At 43.6% G+C, this 17,504-nt stretch overlaps 1 protein-coding gene across 3 annotated transcripts in view; it reads left to right on the top strand.

The window, feature by feature from the left end:
* Positions 1-17,275, top strand: part of Dennd5a (DENN domain containing 5A) — a 96,072-nt gene extending 78,797 nt beyond the window's left edge. For 2 of the 3 annotated variants that reach the window (XM_074041103.1, XM_074041105.1), the window contains 11 exons: positions 2,803-2,887; positions 4,454-4,538; positions 5,332-5,460; positions 10,158-10,279; positions 11,331-11,476; positions 11,998-12,116; positions 12,491-12,672; positions 13,232-13,314; positions 13,862-13,985; positions 14,599-14,767; positions 16,232-17,275. In XM_074041103.1, coding sequence (XP_073897204.1) covers positions 2,803-2,887; positions 4,454-4,538; positions 5,332-5,460; positions 10,158-10,279; positions 11,331-11,476; positions 11,998-12,116; positions 12,491-12,672; positions 13,232-13,314; positions 13,862-13,985; positions 14,599-14,767; positions 16,232-16,415 — 1,428 coding nt within the window. In that variant the 3' untranslated portion in view covers positions 16,416-17,275. The remainder of the gene's footprint in view (positions 1-2,802; positions 2,888-4,453; positions 4,539-5,331; positions 5,461-10,157; positions 10,280-11,330; positions 11,477-11,997; positions 12,117-12,490; positions 12,673-13,231; positions 13,315-13,861; positions 13,986-14,598; positions 14,768-16,231) is intronic. The other variant, XM_074041107.1, reaches the window with a different exon arrangement.
* The last annotated feature ends 229 nt before the right edge of the window (positions 17,276-17,504 follow it).

Genomic DNA, 17,504 nt, shown 5'->3' with positions numbered 1-17,504 from the left:
TTTGTTTCTGGCCTTGACTGCTTGTATGTAGGCCTGCCTGCAACAGGTCTTCACAAGAACCTTTGTTGTCCTCACTGCCCTCTGGCTTTCAATGAAGAAGGTGAACTTTCATCTCTAGTATGTTTTTCTGGCAATTAGAGGTGAGGTTAGGGTTTTCATACTGGTTTTATAGCTGCTGTCACTTGGGGACTGGCATGTGAAAAGGGGTTGCTTCTCATCTTTTCATATGACATTCTTGGAGAATTTGGTGCTATATATTGTGTGGCATCATTCTCCTAAATGTTTAGTCAGGCTGTATTGAACCTTTACCATCCCCAGCAGCTCCTTTGCAAAAGATGAAGCCTGGGCAGTAGCCCAGCTGCTGCTCTCCCTTGTTCTTGCTTTCTTCTTCCCACTGTGATCACTGTGAGCCAGGGGCTTCCTTCTGGCATGCTGGCTTAGTTTTGCTCTTTAGCATCTTCACACATGAGGGCTCTCTGGTGATCCCTGTGTTAGCATGTGTCATATCCAGATAGTTATAGCAGGTTCCCTTCCTGGGCTGCCTAGATGCTGGGGATACAGTGGTGAGTAAAACAAAGTCCCTTCCCTTTCAGGAGCCTACTTTCTGATGGTTCCAGGAAAGGCATGGATGGATGGGTTTTTACAATTTTAACTACTAAGTCCAAAAGCGTGAATATTTTAAGCTCTTGAATTGTCTTCTCCATATATTACTATATGAGAATTTTATGGGAATTGCAAGCCTCATTAATGCTATTGAACATTTGTTTTTTCAAATATTGGGTAATACTGATGAGTAAAAAACTGTATTTTCTAATTTTAATTTGTGTTTATTTTGCCATTGAGGTTTTTAGGTTTTAAGTTGCATAAATCTTGTAGGAAAATCAAACATATATCAAGTTTATTTTTTATTTTTTGGGGACTGGGGTTTGAACTCAGGACTTCATGCTTACAAAGCAGGCACTCTACAGCTTGAGCTATGCCTCCAGTCCATCAGCCTCCCAAGTAGTTAGGTGTAAGCCACTGATGCCCAGCAGCAAGTTTATTTTGACAGCTTACTGATCTATACATGAAGGTTTCAAGTCAAGTGTTTGATTTTCTTTTTCCAAAATAGATTATGTTGGTGAATAGAAACAAAGTAGATCCTTTTGATAGTCTTATGGGATAATTTTTTTTGTGTGTGGTGCTGGGACTTGAACTCAGGGCCTGCACCTTGAGCCACTCCATCAGCCCTTTTCTTTGTGTGTTGGGTATTTTCGAGATAGGGCTTCGTAAACTGTTTTCCCAGGCTGGCTCTGAACTGCGATCCTTCTGATCTCTTCCTCCTGAGTAGCTAGGATTTCTGGTGTGAGCCCCCGGCACCTGGCCCTCATGGGATAATTCTTAAGACCTTAAATCTACACATTCATTTCAGAGCACAAATTTTTCTTCAGAAAATTAACTTTAAAAGTGGTAGGCGGGAGGTAATGGGGAAATCTAACCAATGTACAGTGAAAGGCTATTCGAAATTGGCACAATGAATCCCCCCTGTACAGTGAATATATGCTAATAAAAATGAAAAATAAACAACAAAAGTTACGTGATCTTTTCAGAAGCAGTCGATACAGCATAGTTATTAAGATGGTCTGACAACTAGTTGGATTTAAGTTTGAATAACAACATTCTACTTATTAGTGGTGTGATCTTTTATAAGGTATTTAACCTTTCTTATCCTCAATTTGCTCTTCCTTAAAGGAAATGAACCTTGTAGGATTGTTGGGAGCATTAATTAAAAGACTATATTTTTTAACATTTAACTTAGGGCTTCATTTTTAGCAAGTCTTGAAACATGGTAGCATCTATCATTTTTATTAAATGTGGAACTAAAATAATTTATAAGATTATTATAAATTCTACTAAAGAAACACACCATATATCAACCACATAGTAGCATTCATCATGAATCTGAAATAAAATTTTTATCATTTAACAAGAGTCATGGTGTACTGGAAGGATGATAAGAAAGAGCCAAAGCAGTTACTAAGGGGCTAATTGCTTCCTTACATCACGCCTATAAATGCTGTTCAGATTTGAGCCTTGGTAAAATGACAAATGACTACATGTCTCAAATGGTTTAAACTGCAACTCTTACATTTCCACATGCCAAGATTCTTTTATATTGCTTGTACCTTATCTTTTTCAGTTAAAGTACCAGTTTAACTTTGTGCGGGTTTCTTCAGCTATACCTTCAATAGTAAATCCTCATTCTAATAATGATTTATTCTCACCAGCCTATGGCTAAGGGTGAGGATACCTTTAAATATTTTAGGAAATTTGGAAGCTGTCATGGAATCTCATAGGCTTGGATGGATAGATGCGTCTCTGTGCAAAAGCCATCGTGCTTTGTCCAGACTACTTTCAACCACCACACCATTTAGAGGTTGCCTTTTTCTTATCCTTATCTAGGACCTCTTGATAGTCCCAGGTTTTTTTTCCCTCCCTGCCACTCTTTATGTTTTTTTCTGGATTTTAGTAGGGAGTATATTTGTAGGTAGGGGGAGAATTGAAATAAGAAACAATACAATTACTTTTTAGCAAAAGCCTAAGTGTTTTATTTTTATTTAAATATGTATTTACATTTTTATTTATTTATTATTATGTAACCCATAGTGGCCTCAAACTTGTGATCCTCCTGCCTTAGCCTCCCAAGTGTTGGGATTATAGGTGTGGGCTACCACACAAGGCTAAAACATATATCTATATGTTGAAAGCAGTGATCTTCAAGATCTAAGCTGATAGATATTTCTCCCTCAACATTGGTTCTAGGGGAAATCAGCCTTGTGGTCTCACCTGTTACATTATCAGGAAAACCGACAGAGAAAACTCACATCAGGGAGCCTCAATACCTCAGGTAAGATGGTCTCTGCACCACTGCACAGAGCTCCATTTATCATCTCTCATCTATAGCAAACTATTCCAGGCCAGTGAAGCCTTTGCTCTGGGATGTTTTGTTTAAAATGTGGAGCCACCAGACTCTCAAACACAGAGCACAGCAAAGCCATGGGGTTTGCTTTCATTATGTGTTTCTATACCCTTTTTATCAGTGCGATAGAAAAAATATGCTGCAAGAGTTCAGTCTGAGAATGAATTTGTGTTTTACTATGGTGCTGATGTCCTGTATTTGGAGGAAGCTGTTTTTAGAACCTTTATTTCTCTGACATGGCATGGAGATTATTTTCCTAGTAAGTCAGTGTCCTTCCTTACAACTTTGAAGTCAAGTGCCCAGTGTGAATGACCCTTTATTCTTTCTTTTTTGCTTCTAATTTAATAAAAATATCTGCTGAGGATGTAGCTCAGCTGGTTCATTCTCCAGCACTGCAAAACAATGACAACAACAACAACAACAAGCCACAAATAAAAAATATCAACATTTGTAGGAACTCTGGGTCATCTAGTTTCATCTTATGAGAAGAATCTGGGGTCCAGATATGAACTGAATTTACTTAAGATTATGTAGTAAATTAGTAGAAGAATCTAGATTAGGAACCAGGGCTCTTATCTTCTGGTTCAGTGTTCTTTATACCATCTTACAGTGTCCCTTCCCTCTTTTACTTCTTGACTGTGTCTCCCCTTTATCCTATCCTTTGTTTCCTTCTCTTTGCCATAGAATGAGTTTAACTTTCTTGGGTGTTCTTATCCTAATGGTAAAGGTAAGTCAAATGGGATAAAAAGATGGGCATGAACTCTTTGCCCTTGAACCAGCACTGAACATGGGCAGAACATTAGCTGAAAACCAGGGATAGGAATTCTCTAGGAGCTTTATGAGCATTTTTTTTTTGTCTACTCTCTGGGTGTGAGAGAGAATCTTCTTAGGAAGGTTGTAGAAGTTGCTGCTAAGGTATAACCTGTAGCCAGAAATTCACAACAGGTTGGCTATGAGAAAAGTTTCAAACGTTGAACAAGACATGAGGATATAGAGGTGTTGTAGCTTCTCTTCTCGTAGACAGCCTAAGCATTCTGGAGTAGGTTCTTTATACATTCTCCTGACTCTTTTGTAGCTCATTTTAAAGTCAGAACAGGACATGAGCAACTTCAAGTGGAAACACTGCTTCCATGGAATTCATCATATGAATTAGGAGCCATGAGATCTGTGTTCCAGTCCTGACTTGCCACTTGGTGACCTACCCAAAGCATCTTAACCTTCAGAGCTTCAGTGTCCTCCTCTGCTAAGTGGGCAAATGATGATAACCATCCATGGCTGTCTTATAAATCCTTAGAGAATTAAATGAAATATTATGCATAAAATATTTAAAAATCTGATCTCTAGTGGGAACTTATAAATACTTATGAAATGATTGCTTTAGATGTTACCAGTGTCTTCACTGTTTCCTGTAGACATTCATAATTTGAGATTAAGGAGTAGTTAGCTAGTTGGATATTCCAGTCTCTTTGGACATGACCAACCTTGCTATTACAGGAATACTTCTTGATTCAGAACGGAGGAAGTCTGATGCCACTGCAGTCATGTCTCCCCTGAGGGTCTCTCTCATTCAGGATATGAGGTCAGTCTGGGCTTACATGTAAGAAACCACTAAAATCCTGTCTGCAGTAGTTGCTTAGGTGTCCACTTTATTTTTTATTTTTGGTGGGGCTGGAGATTGAACTCAGGGCCTTGCACTACTAGCAAGTGCTCTGCCTCTTGAGCTACGGTCCTAGCCCTGTTTTGATTTATTTTTCAGATAGGATCTTGCACTTTTACCCATGCAATTCTCCTACATTCACTTCTCAGGTGGCTGGGATTATAGCTGTCAATTATCATGCCCAGCTTGTTTTTTGAGATAGAGTCTCAATAACTTTCTGCCTGAGTGGTCTCAAAACCACAGTCCTCTTATCTCTGCCTCTCATGTAGCTGGGATTGCAGGTGTGACACCACACCTGACCTCTGTGTCCAGGTTAGATGACAGGATATCAGTGGCTGTCACAGTATGCCGCTAACCAGGAAACCCTCCTTCTTGGTCTTGTGCTTTGTGACACCCGTAAAGTCATAAAGTTGTGCAGATGGTTGCGTTTCCTGGTGGTTTTGGAAAACCATACCAGGTGAAGGAGCATAGGAGAGTATCTTAAGTCAGAGCTCAATGTTAGCTTTGTTTTTTTTTTGATGTTTATATATGTCTTTTTCCTCCCAAAATTGTGTCATTACCATGCAGAAACCCAGAATTTGAAGAACAAGAGAGATGGACTCTTGAAGGGTAGGGTAGCTTCCTCACCAGGCTCTTTTGGCTATATAGGTGAGGTGGTGGCAGTAAGTTTGTCTCCCACTCCTCCCTCCACTCTCCTTTTTCGTTTCCCCTTCAGGCACATCCAGAACATCGGGGAAATCAAGACTGATGTGGGAAAGGCCAGAGCCTGGGTGCGACTGTCCATGGAAAAAAAGTTACTCTCTAGACATCTGAAGCAGCTTCTCTCAGACCACGAGCTCACCAAGTAAGACCACTCCCCCTGGAGTAGAACTAGGCTCCAGGGTTGGTGGAGGACATTGGGAAGGGGAGCATTCAGTATGGCATGAGCTAAACTCAGATTGCATAGGAAAGTTTTGCAGTATTTCTCCTTCTTCTTTATCTGGACAGTACTTCTGCTCTGTTTTCCCTTTCTTAATGTATATCCCTAAAACTAACTTTCTTAGAGAGGTGCTTTCTTCACTCAGGTAACATGTATACCTCCTGGGCATACGGCATTTTCTCTAGTCCATTCCTGTCCTGAGAAGCAGAGAATTGTTGAATTAAGAGAAAACTTCGGAATTATCCCTTTATCTCTTTTTCTTCTCTCCTAAACTCAAGACCAACTCTAAGTAACCACTTTCTGGCTCTTCTCCACTGGCCCAGGTGTGAGCCTCCCTGCAATATAGAAAAGTTTTCAGATAGCACCTCTGGGGCCTCTCCCTCCACACCCAGACAGAGAGAGAGAGGGTTTCACACTCCCAGGCATATGAAAAACTTACAGTTATTTCTCTCCTGACATTCTTTCTGTACCCTGGCTATTAGTAGTGGTGGTGAGGGGGTGGGGGGGTTGTCCCTGTTTTCTACCTCTCAGCTAACCCACCTCAGTGTCTTTTCAGATATAACATCTTTGGCAAGCCTGTTGGGCATTTTTAAAAAAGATTTTCTTAGGCATCCTTTCAAGGAATCCTTTATTATGTGACTTTCCTGTGGTTGATAAAACAAAGGAGTGGACTTTGGGAAATTTTTGTGTAAGCCAATTGATTAAATCTGAGTATCTGATTTTACTCAAGGTGAAATGTGATTTTTTTAAAATACTGTTTATTGTGTCTGTGAAAAACAGCAAGAAACCAGGTGTAAAACCTTAATTGGTTAGAGAGCTCACCTAACCAGAGCTAACTGAGAAGTTAGGTACTGGGGTTTGATCTCAGGGCCTCACATTTGCTAGGCAGGTGCTGTACTACTTGAGCCACTCCACTTGCATTGTTTTGTGTTGGGTATTTTTGAGATGGTGTCTCATAAACTGTTTGCCTGAGCTTGCTTCAAACTGCGATCCTCCTGATTGTTACTTCCCGAGTAGCTAGGATTACAGGTGTGAGCCAATGGTGCCTGGCTGAAATAGCACTTCTTAAAGTGTTGAAATTTGATTCCCTAAAGAAACAAAAGAAGTTGAGAAACAAAATTTGGAGATTGGGAGGACAGCCAAAAGAAAATGCTTGAACATGTAAGCCCTGAGTTTGGAAGGGGAAAGCATTTGTACACCAGATTCTGAGGACACTTGTGAGATTGTCCTGGGAAAATCTACCACTAGAGCTGTGTGGGCATCAGGGCCTGACAGAGCAGGAGAGGCTGCAGTAGCAGGAGGGGATTAAGTGTGAGCTTTATGAAAGCCAGAACATGATGAGTCTAGGATGTTTGAAACCGAGGGCCTCCACACAGCAAATGGGGCACAGATCTTAGGAAGGAAGCTCATCTTATTTTTTGTTTTGTTTTGTTTTGTTGTTTTTTTAAACTGTAGCTATTTGGGGGAGATAAGCTCAGAATTTACTCAGTACATAGTACCTTCTCACCTGGTGTTCTGACTCCTGTGTTACTATAGTGAGTGGAAAATTAAGAGAGTTTCATGTCTGCAGATTGCACTGTGAATGAGGAATAAGGAGAGAGAAAGGGGTGCCTCATAAAGTATTAGTCTGTCTGTCTTAGTACATTTTGTGTTGTTATAACAGAATGCCTGATGCTGGCTACTTTATAAAGAAAAGAGTTTTATTTAGCTCACAGTTTGAGGAGCTGAAAGCCGAAAATCAGGTGAGTCTATCTGTTCAGCCTCTCGTGAGGGCCTCTCTGGCTATAGTACAATGTGGTGGAGAATCAGAAAAGAAAATATCCCCCTGCAGAAGGAACACAGCACATGAGGTGACCTTGCTTTATAACAACCTTTTTTCATGAGAACTAACTCCATGAAACTGGCATTAATCTCTTCTGAGGGTAATAGCCCATGACCTGATTACATTCCATCAGGCCCTACCTCTTAAAAGAGTCCACCACCTCAGCATCACCACAGTGGGGACCAAACTTGTAATACATGAACCATTAGGGAACACACTCAAACCATATCCAAACCATAGCATGCTCTGTCCTGTATTCTCTCATCTTTCTCCCCAGTTTGCTTAAAGCTCCAGCCATATCATGCTGTTCATCCTTTTTAGGATATCTTCACCCATGTCTTTTCTGTACTTCTGTTTGACTCTAGTCCCTGTCTTCTCCACCTGGTCAACTCCCAGGGCCTGGTGAGACTTTATTGCCAGAGTTTTCCTAGACTGCCTGGAGAACCCAGTCCATTCCTCCTCCAGTCATGGGTGACATTTTGTTACATTATTTGGTCATCCCTGCTTTACCACCGATAAGCTGTACTAGTATTGCCCATTTGCTGTTGCTTACTGAAATTCATTTATATTGAGGGCACCAACCATGTGCTGAGCATGCTGCCTAGCATTTAGTAAGTATTCATAGCTGCCCAAGCAGGAGGAGGAGACCAGCCTTGGAAGAGCGTTATCTTTTTAAAGTGTTCCCAAGTCCCTGGGATTTCTAGCTAGCTCAAATGACTGTGTGCAGCTTGGAGATTAGGGTAAGGTGGAGGCAGGGTAAGGGAGATAAGTGAACTATAAATTATAATGAAACAAATTAGTTAATTCTTCATAGAGAGCACAAACTATTTTTTTGTTTTGTTTTTGTTTTTTGGTGGTACTGTGGCTTGAACTCAGGGCCTTATGCTTGCTGGGCAGGCATTCTACCACTTGAGCCACTTCCTCAGCCCTCAGCAGCACAAACTCTTTCTCCTTGACCTCTCTGTAGTGACGAATACTGTGTAGTGTTCCCTTTACTTTATAAGCATTATATGGCTGCCCCGACCCTATACCCTTTTGTTCCTTTTTTCCCTGCTCCTTCCAGGATGTTGGCTTCCCAGTTCTCCAGCCTTTGTGTGCATACCCCATGTTTGTTACTGTCTCACTTACTGTCTCTCTCACTTGATGATCTCACCTGTTCTCATAACTTCTATCACCTCTAAGCAGGTGACTCCCACCTCAGAAGCTTCTAGCTCTGATGATTCTTCTGAACTTCAGTCTTGCACTTATTTTCATTCAGATATCCTAGTTATAGCTCAGAGAAAACAAAACCAAGCTTCACAGTGTCTTCGGCATAACTCTCCAGTTTTCGTAATGTCATCACTGAGCATCCTTCCTCCACTCCACCCTACCTGTTTTCCAAATTTGGAATCAGCTTTGACCCCTTGTTTTCTTTTACCTCCCATGTACAGATTTCCAGTCCTTAACCTCTGCCTCACCTGGCTCCTGACTTTTTTTTACTGCACTGCCTTATTTGAATCTCCATTCTCCTTTCACCCCTTACTTGCCTAACTTTAAATTTCCTGAAATTCACCATGGCTCTCCCTTTACTTCTAGGGAAAATTGCAGAAACCTATTACCTAACAGAGCAAATTGAAATATCTTTAGCCTGAAAATTTAAGGCCTTCCTTTATTTGACTCTACGTAACTTTTCAGCCCTGTTGCTAGGTGATCATTTCCCTGAACTCTCAACTCAAGCCAAACTGGTTTCCACACTATCCGTTGTCCTGAATAGAACCTGTCTAAATTCGTGCTTGCCCTTCAGGCCTCTCTTGTTCTAGAAGGCCTTCCAGGACTATTTAAGCTCATGATTCTTTAAATTCCCAGAAAGAACATTTCATTTGACAACTCATTATGGGTAGTCTTATACCATGGCTTTTACCGAATTTATTCACTTAGACTATATTTGAGGGCAGGTTCTTCCCTGTCTACCACCTATATGTAATGAATTACCTGTTGAAGGTGCCTTATCAACCTGTGAGGGTAGACCCACACAGATAAATTGAACCTCGGACCTATCTGGCCATGGCAATTGCATTCTAGAAAACTAGGACAGTTGTCTTCTTTTGTTCTCTGAATTTCTCTTTGACAGAGCCTACTGTCAGTGTTCCCTTTATTTGGGAAAGATACTATTGTTGGGTAGCCACCCAGGGCCTGGAATGTCAAAGGAGTTGGCCTTTGATAAGTTGGCAGCACGGCTGAAGAGAGAAAGTTCATAAAGGGGTGGGGGGAGGGGACAGAATCTGCACAACTCTTTCTTGCCTGTGAGCTGGGTGAGAGAGAAGCAGGACCAGAACCCTGTGTCACCACTGAAGCAGTGTTCTGATTCATGATCTCAGGTCTGCTGAGGGGTTGAGACTTGGCCGGGTAATGAATGGTTACCACAGACCTCTTGTCATTGTTTCTCACAAATCATACACTGTGGTGATAGCTGAACTAGAAGCCTGAGAGGACCAATATCATCTCTCATGGGGGACTGAAAGTCCAGCCCTTAGTTTAGGAAAGGAGATTCCGTGACCTGTCAACACTTAACAGTATGGTAACACCAGCCCTTAGACGGGATAGTATTGGATTTTTGTTGGTTTTGCTATGGCTTAAGCTGCTTTCCCTCTAGCCTCAGTTACACAGAGTAGCCAGCTTTATTCCTTTATATTGTGACCCTGAGGAACTTGAGGCTTGACGTTTTATGCTTCCCTTAACTGTCTGCTTTTGGAACTGAATAATTCTAGCTTCTTTCCCCTCCTTTTGTTTGGGGACTGATGTGTTGCTTTCTCTCCAACAGAAAGTTGTACAAGCGCTATGCCTTCCTACGTTGTGATGATGAAAAGGAGCAGTTCCTCTATCACCTGCTCTCTTTCAATGCCGTTGATTACTTCTGTTTCACCAATGTCTTCACAACAATCTGTGAGTAGTCCTGTGTCTCCCACTCACTTGCTAAAGGCAGTCTTTGTGAACCTATCCCAGGCTCACTTACTGTCACCTTTTTAAGGAGAGATTTTCCCTTGTTAAGCTTCTTGTTCTATTCTGAACCAAGGACTATAGACCTTTTGATGGCCATGTTGGTATTGTCTAGGTACTGTTCCAGGAGCCTAAGGCAATGAAAGTGGAGTGGGGCGGGGAGGGGAGGTGAGAAGTTTTCTTCCCACTCTGCATACCTGTAAAGAGTTCCTCTTTTATCTTGGCCAGAGAGGTTACTCAGCATTACAGAATTAGAGCAGGCCCAGAGGAGAAAGATCTCTTCCTGCAGAAGCAGAAAAAACTCCAGAGGTAGTAGGAGGTTTGAGTCCTGGCTGGCTTTGCTCCCTAACTCATAATATGTCTGTGAGCAGTCCACCCTTGCTGTGGGCCTCACTCTTCCTATTTTCAGAGTGAGGAAGAGGGGCCAGTATGTTCTAAGGCCCTTTGAGCCTCTTCTTTCTCTGATACCAGGATTCTTTATTGGGAAGTCTCAGAATTTGCTCCATGGCTAGTTCTTTTTCCAGTCATTCTACTGCCTCAGCAGTATACACTCTTGTTTCTATCTGACACCAAATCTTCTTTCTCAGAGACTAGGGCTATGGGCTTAGTAGAAGTAACTTTGGATTAGAATTTAGAATACCTGAGGCAGACTTTATGTGCCTTGGAAAAGAGATGTGCTATTTGTGTGGACTCTGGTAAAATAGTTATGGTTTTTAATAGAGTTAATGAGATGAGAGATTGAAAAGTGCTCTGAAATGCAGTTCAGTGCAATGTCAGGAGTTGGTCATACTATTTAAAGAACAGGTTCACTTAGCCAAACCTGCAGATGAGCTTGGATTTTTAATATTTGGGTGGTAATCCTGGGAGGAGTGAAATTGAAGGGTAGCTGCTCTAGGACTCCACTGGAGCTGGTAAAGCCAGGGCTACAGTCATGGCACTATGCCTGGGAGGAATTCCTGACCACCCCCTCAATGTCTTTATGGCTTCCCCTAAACAGTGATTCCATACCATATTCTGATCGTACCAAGCAAGAAGCTGGGGGGCTCCATGTTCACCGCCAACCCATGGATCTGTATATCAGGAGAACTGGGTGAGACCCATATCCTGCAGATTCCCAGGAATATGCTAGAGATGACCTTCGAGGTACGTGTTGTCTGGGGGCCACAACCCAAGGCTCTGAGTTTGCAACAGCTGCTTTGGGAGTTTTCTCCAGGATTTTATAGAAGCCTTGCCCTGTACCGTGTTAAATGTGTCTGTCCTGAAATGATCTGAGGCTAGAGCCAAGGGTTGACTCTGAGGTAGGAGAGCCTGTCCCGCCCACACATCTGCTGGCTGGAAGGCATTTACTTGTGGGAAATTGTATACCTCTCAGTGTCGGGGGTGTTTGAGCCCAAGTGTTCCCAGAGACCTCAGGACCCACACTTTCACAGCCTTTTGCACCAAGATCCTATTCTTCTAAGTAGTAGCATCTTTTTTTTCAGCCATGGGCCATATGGGAGATAGTGCTGTACTGCCAGGTTTAGCAGTAAGTATAGCCATGAGCTCTGCTCTTGCATATGCTGAAGAGCCAGGTAACAGGCAGACACTCAGGTTTGTGCTTCCAAGGAATGCCACTTTGTTCTCATATTCTCCTGACCTGGTCTATCTTTTCTCTTTTCTCACAGTACCAGAACTTGGGGAAGCTCACTACTGTCCAGATAGGCCATGATAACTCAGGACTGTATGCTAAGTGGCTGGTGGAGTATGTTATGGTCAGGAATGAAATCACAGGACATACCTACAAGTGAGTGATCCCTCAGCTGTGTACCCCCCAGGGGCTGTCTTTGATGCTTGGATATGTATGTCTTCAAGGAGCCTCTTGAAGTTTGATAGGCCAAGACAACTTCCTGTTGGCTCTGCCTCATGCACTTGAAAAGAAACAGCAGAAGGGTTTCCAAGTAAAGATGTATGGTATTGCTGTACACAGGTCCTAGGCTACCATGCCACTCAGGTAGTTCTCTGATGACATATGGTGGGATGAACAGGGCCTCAGGAGAGTCCCCAGCCTGGTTTTATAGCCTATCGCAGGGATCAGCTTTGTTGGTAGCTTTTGCTGAGTAGCAAAAAGAGGACATTGGAGTAGGTGGCAGCTCTGACAGGTCATTGGCTGACCTCCAGGTTCCCATGTGGCCGGTGGTTGGGGAAGGGCATGGACGATGGAAGCCTGGAGCGGGTCCTCGTTGGGGAGCTGCTCACATCCCTGCCTGAGGTGGACGAGAGGCCATGCCGGACCCCGCCATTGCAGCAGTCCCCCAGTGTCATCCGGAGGCTTGTAACCATCTCACCTAACAACAAGCCCAGTAAGTGGAGGAGGCCCACCTTCATGCCACCCAGGAAGGGAGGTCTCTCTAGAACCCTGAGCCCAGCCTGGACAGCTCTCAGGAGCTACTTTGGCTGGCAAATCTACCTCAGAGATGAGAGTTGACACCTCCTCTCATGATCAGTGAGGTAGGTGGCCCTCTCCTTGGAGGCCCGGAAGGAGAGAAGAGTCAGGGCAGTCTGGTGTGCTGCACTGTTTATACATGATCCTATAGAGGAGAGTGCTGTACTTTCTGTCCTTCCTGGTGCCTCAGCCTTATAGCCATGTCTTTGCCCTCTTTTGGTAATGAAAAATTCCAGGGTAAAATGAAAAGTGAATGTTACCAGCTTCTCTTAGAGACAGGACCCTTAGAGACAAATTAACTTTGACTTTTCCCCTAGGTCAGCAAAGTTGGGTGGGCAAGAGTCACTGCTTCCCAGGGTCCAGCTGCCCAGTCTCTCCCATGGGCCCTCCTCCCTATGACCTCACTCTCCTGCTCAGCTAGCTAAGCACTATTAGCCTCTGAGATTGGTTATGGATGTCTGCTTGATTTTTGTCAGAGCTGAACACTGGGCAGATCCAGGAGTCCATTGGGGAGGCAGTCAATGGCATTGTGAAGCACTTCCATAAGCCTGAGAAAGAGGTGAGCCTTCCCGCCCTCCAACCTAGGGCTTTAAGTTAAGGGAGTCATCGTGATTTTACAATTACCTCATTGTGCTCTTCTAGGTCCATGTGCTGTGGCCAGCCCAGAGTCTTGTGTAGTGTATGCCTCAGCTAGTTTGGGATGGAGCAGACTCCTGTCTCTGGGGGCCTTTGACTTGGTTTCTCTCTTTTCCCTCTACATTAATGACTCAGTGTTTTCTGGGATTCCCTAGTAAATGGTGCTTATTCCTGTCCATTTCTGAATTTGTCTGGGTCTCCTTAAAAAAAATTTCTGTACTGGCTTTTTTGCTGGTGGGAAATCTCCTTGTATGTGATGCAGATCCGTCATGTATTCCTTCATCCATTCCTTCAGCACTCTTCACTGAGAGCTGCTTTGAGCTAGGCACTATGCCAGATGCTGGGGGAACAGTCAGGGTCCTTGAAGTGTTTTGCTCCCTCTTGGTTCTGATTGTGGGTTTGGGAGTGCAGTGGTGGGAGGGCAGTTCAGCTGTGGCCAGCCTATCATTTGTCTCTGTTTTCTCACCTAGAGAGGCAGTCTGACGCTGTTGCTTTGTGGAGAGTGTGGCCTTGTTTCAGCCCTTGAACAGGCTTTCCAGCATGGATTTAAATCACCCCGGCTCTTCAAAAATGTCTTCATTTGGGATTTCCTGGGTAAGTTGGGCTAGGGTATGAGAGTGGGAAAAGGCATGCAGAGTCATGGGGCACTCACCACCATAGCATGAGTGCTGATCCCTGGGGTCTGAGTGTAGAATCCAGTCGAGCAACTCTCAAATTAGATCTTTTGTTTGTTTGCCCTGGTTCCCGCCCACCTCCCCCTTCCCGCCCCCCATGAACCCTCTCCTTCTGAGAACTGGACAGAGAACATTCTTCTAGATATTTTTTCTCTACTGTGGGCTTAGTCCTGAGTCCTCACAGCTTTTCCTTGTAGATCCAAATGGCCAATTCAAGGGTATTGGAGCCCAAGTCTATGTGGTGCACACTTGGAGAATTTTCATGCAAAAAACGATTCTCAGAGTTTTCTTGAATCTTCAGAGATTTTTTATATCTTCAGACAAGGGAAAAGATCATCTTTATATTGAGGCCACATGAATAAAATTTTAAAATAAAGATCATTTTTAAATTTGATGAATGACTTAACACCCATGTTATTCTCATTAATTACCTTCGTGGACTTTTAGAGGCCCACAGCAAGTGGCCTACAGAGCAGTCAGACAGGTAGGCTTTGAGAGCAGTTGTTAATGGCAAGCTTTTCTACTTTTCACAGAAAAAGCACAAACCTATTATGAGACACTGGAGCAGAGTGAAGTAGTCCCTGAGGAAAACTGGCATACAAGGGCCCAGAACTTCTGTCGATTTGTCACTGCGATCAACAATACTCCCCGGAACATCGGCAAGGACGGCAAGTTTCAGATGCTGGTGTGCTTGGGAGCCAGGTACACGAGCCCCATGGCCCAGTAGCAGCCAGCCTTGGAGGTGGGGATGGAGGCTTAGTGTGTTACAGGGTGGGCATAGATGAGTGCCCAGGTGCCCTTGAAAGGGACACCTTGGAGGGCTTTCTACAGGCCATTAATTTCCTTTGTGTAGCCTGTGTATGTGGGGATCTGTGTGGGAGATGGTGTGTGAAACTGCAGAGGTGGGGACCACATTTTGGTGGGAAGGTTCATACCACCCCACTAAGGAAATTTGAAGCAGAGTATACGTAGTCATTCCTGCACTAAACATTTGAATGTGCTAGGTCTTGTGAAAGTGGTGGGAAGAGAGCTGAATAAAACGTGGTTCCTTCCATTTTGAAATTCACTTGTCCTAATTTTAAAAAGCAGAAAGTTATGAGAATCCAAAAAAGAAGTACCCACTCATAAGGTGTGCCGAAAATGTACAGGAAAGAGATCAAAGAAGGTTTCAGGGAGTAGGTATTTGAGGTGAGCTTTTAGTAGAGGAAATAACAGGTAGATTGTGGGAAGGGCAATAATAGGAAATACAGTTAAAAAGGAGGCTAGGCCTTTGAGGACCTGGAACAGAGAAAGATTCCCCACATAGTAGGACAACATTGTTTAATCAGGGAACAGAAATAACATAAACCTATATCATGGGTGGTCATAGTGAACAGGATTGTGATGGGGCTGTTCCAGTAGGTCAGGTGAGAGAGTATGAATCCCACATTAAACCTAAGGCAGTAGTTTATTTGGGCCACATAAATGAGTGAGTTGGCATAATGGTTAAAAATAGTCTATAAACTGGGCATGGTAGTACATGCCTATAGACCCAGCTATGTGGGAGGCTGAGGCAGGAAGATTGCTTGAGCCCAGGAATGTAAGGCTAAACTAGGCAACATAGTGAGACCCTGTCTTAAAAACAACAGTAAAAAAGCAAAAAAGAGACTCTAGAATCAGAGTTGCCAGGTTCACTTCCCAGGTCATTCTAGCTGTGTAACCTTGGACAGCTGTCTCAGTTTCTTCCTCTATGAAGTGGGGACGGTGATATTGTAGGGTTGTTATGAGGCTAAATCTCTTAAAACATGCAGTTAGTGCTTATTATCACTGGTGATAGCCATGGGGAGGAAAGATGCTCTGGAGCAATTGCTGTTAGATGGAAGGATAGTGCCAATTGCAACCTGGTTATGGTGGTGGTGGAGCTGTCTAGGAGAAGGGGGAAGATGGAAGAGGAGGGGCAAATGACAGGGCTAATTTGGGTCAGGTTGACTTGATGTCTCTAGGGCTGGGCAGCTCCCAAAGGGAGGTAAGCCTTGTTAGGAAGGGAAAGAGGGCTATGGGAAGCTGCCAACTTCTCCAACTTTAGACTTAGTTCAAGAACTGTTTCCCTCTTGGCCTTGCCCTGTCTCTCTTCCTTTTCCCTTGTCTCTGACCTGCCTGGACCCACTCCTACTCCTGCCCTGCCAGAGATCACCTCCTGCACCACTGGATTGCCCTGCTGGCCGACTGTCCCATCACTGCACACATGTATGAGGATGTGGCGCTGATCAAAGACCACACACTTGTCAATTCTTTGATCCGAGTGCTGCAGACACTGCAGGAGTTCAACATCACTCTGGAGACATCCCTCGTCAAGGGCATCGACATTTGACCTCCCAGCATCAGCCAGCAGCAGCACCCAGAAAGACTCCCTGCAGCTCTGCCCCTTCTTCCCAAAGGGACCTATGCGAGTTGTACAGGGAATGCAGAGATGTACACACACTGTAAAAAGAAAACTAGAGGATTTTTGGAAAAAATAATCTATTTTAGAGTTTATTTGCTGATTTGCTTTTTACACACTTTCATGTGAAAGAGTGATAGGGAGAGGGAGCGAGGTTGGTGCCGCTTATTTTGAAGCTGGTGCCCTCCCTCGTGTGGCCATGCACTGGGAGCCTGCGGCCTCCCGGACTGAGCCTGCGTGCATATGCAGGGCTGTTCCTTGTCCTGCTGCGTCGCGTTAATAAGGCCATTCCACATGGTTTTTAACTAATGTTTTCTACGTTAACATTATTATGGATATTTGGCTTTCACAGGCCACACATAGGTGTGCTGAGAGGGAAGCCCCATGCTCCAGTCAAGGGGATTTTTTAGTAGTGCATCTAAGCAAGCACTGAGGAGTCAGCCCAACATCTTTTTTTTTTTTTTTTTTTGGTCAGTATTATTTGGGAAGGAGTCATTCTGGGATGTGTCATTGTATTGTCATCGTGTGAAAAATCACATTTCCTGTTGGCACACCATTGCACAGAAGTAAACATAAGCATGTTTTAATAGGTTTTTCTTTTTTTTTTTTCTTATATTTATTTAACCCTACATTGTATGTTTTAAGTATTTCTTTTTCTTTTTTCTCTTTTTAAGAAAAGGAAAAGCTTGTCACAATCTAACTGGCTATGTTATTACTGTTAAATTTATGTTGTTTTGCAACTTAGAAACCAGCTACAGTATGGCCCACTTAATAAAACAACTGAAACAAAACTGCACGAGTCACTGACTTTTGTGGGGGTTTGTGAACAGTTGGCATGCCTGAGAGGACCAGACTGTGCATTGCCTTTCCCCACTATGCTTGGGGTTGCAGACTGCCCCAGTGCTCAGGATGCCCCAGAAAGCCTGGCGTCTCCAGGGATATTCCCTCTGCAGTGCCAAGAGCTTTCATAGTGAATTCAAGTGGCTAATGGAGAGGGATGTGGACAAGGGTTATTTTTCC

This window comes from Castor canadensis, chromosome 1 (genome assembly GCF_047511655.1).
Source record: "Castor canadensis chromosome 1, mCasCan1.hap1v2, whole genome shotgun sequence".
NCBI classification, from domain to species: domain Eukaryota; kingdom Metazoa; phylum Chordata; class Mammalia; order Rodentia; family Castoridae; genus Castor; species Castor canadensis.
This window is presented reverse-complemented; position numbering and strand designations above follow the sequence as displayed.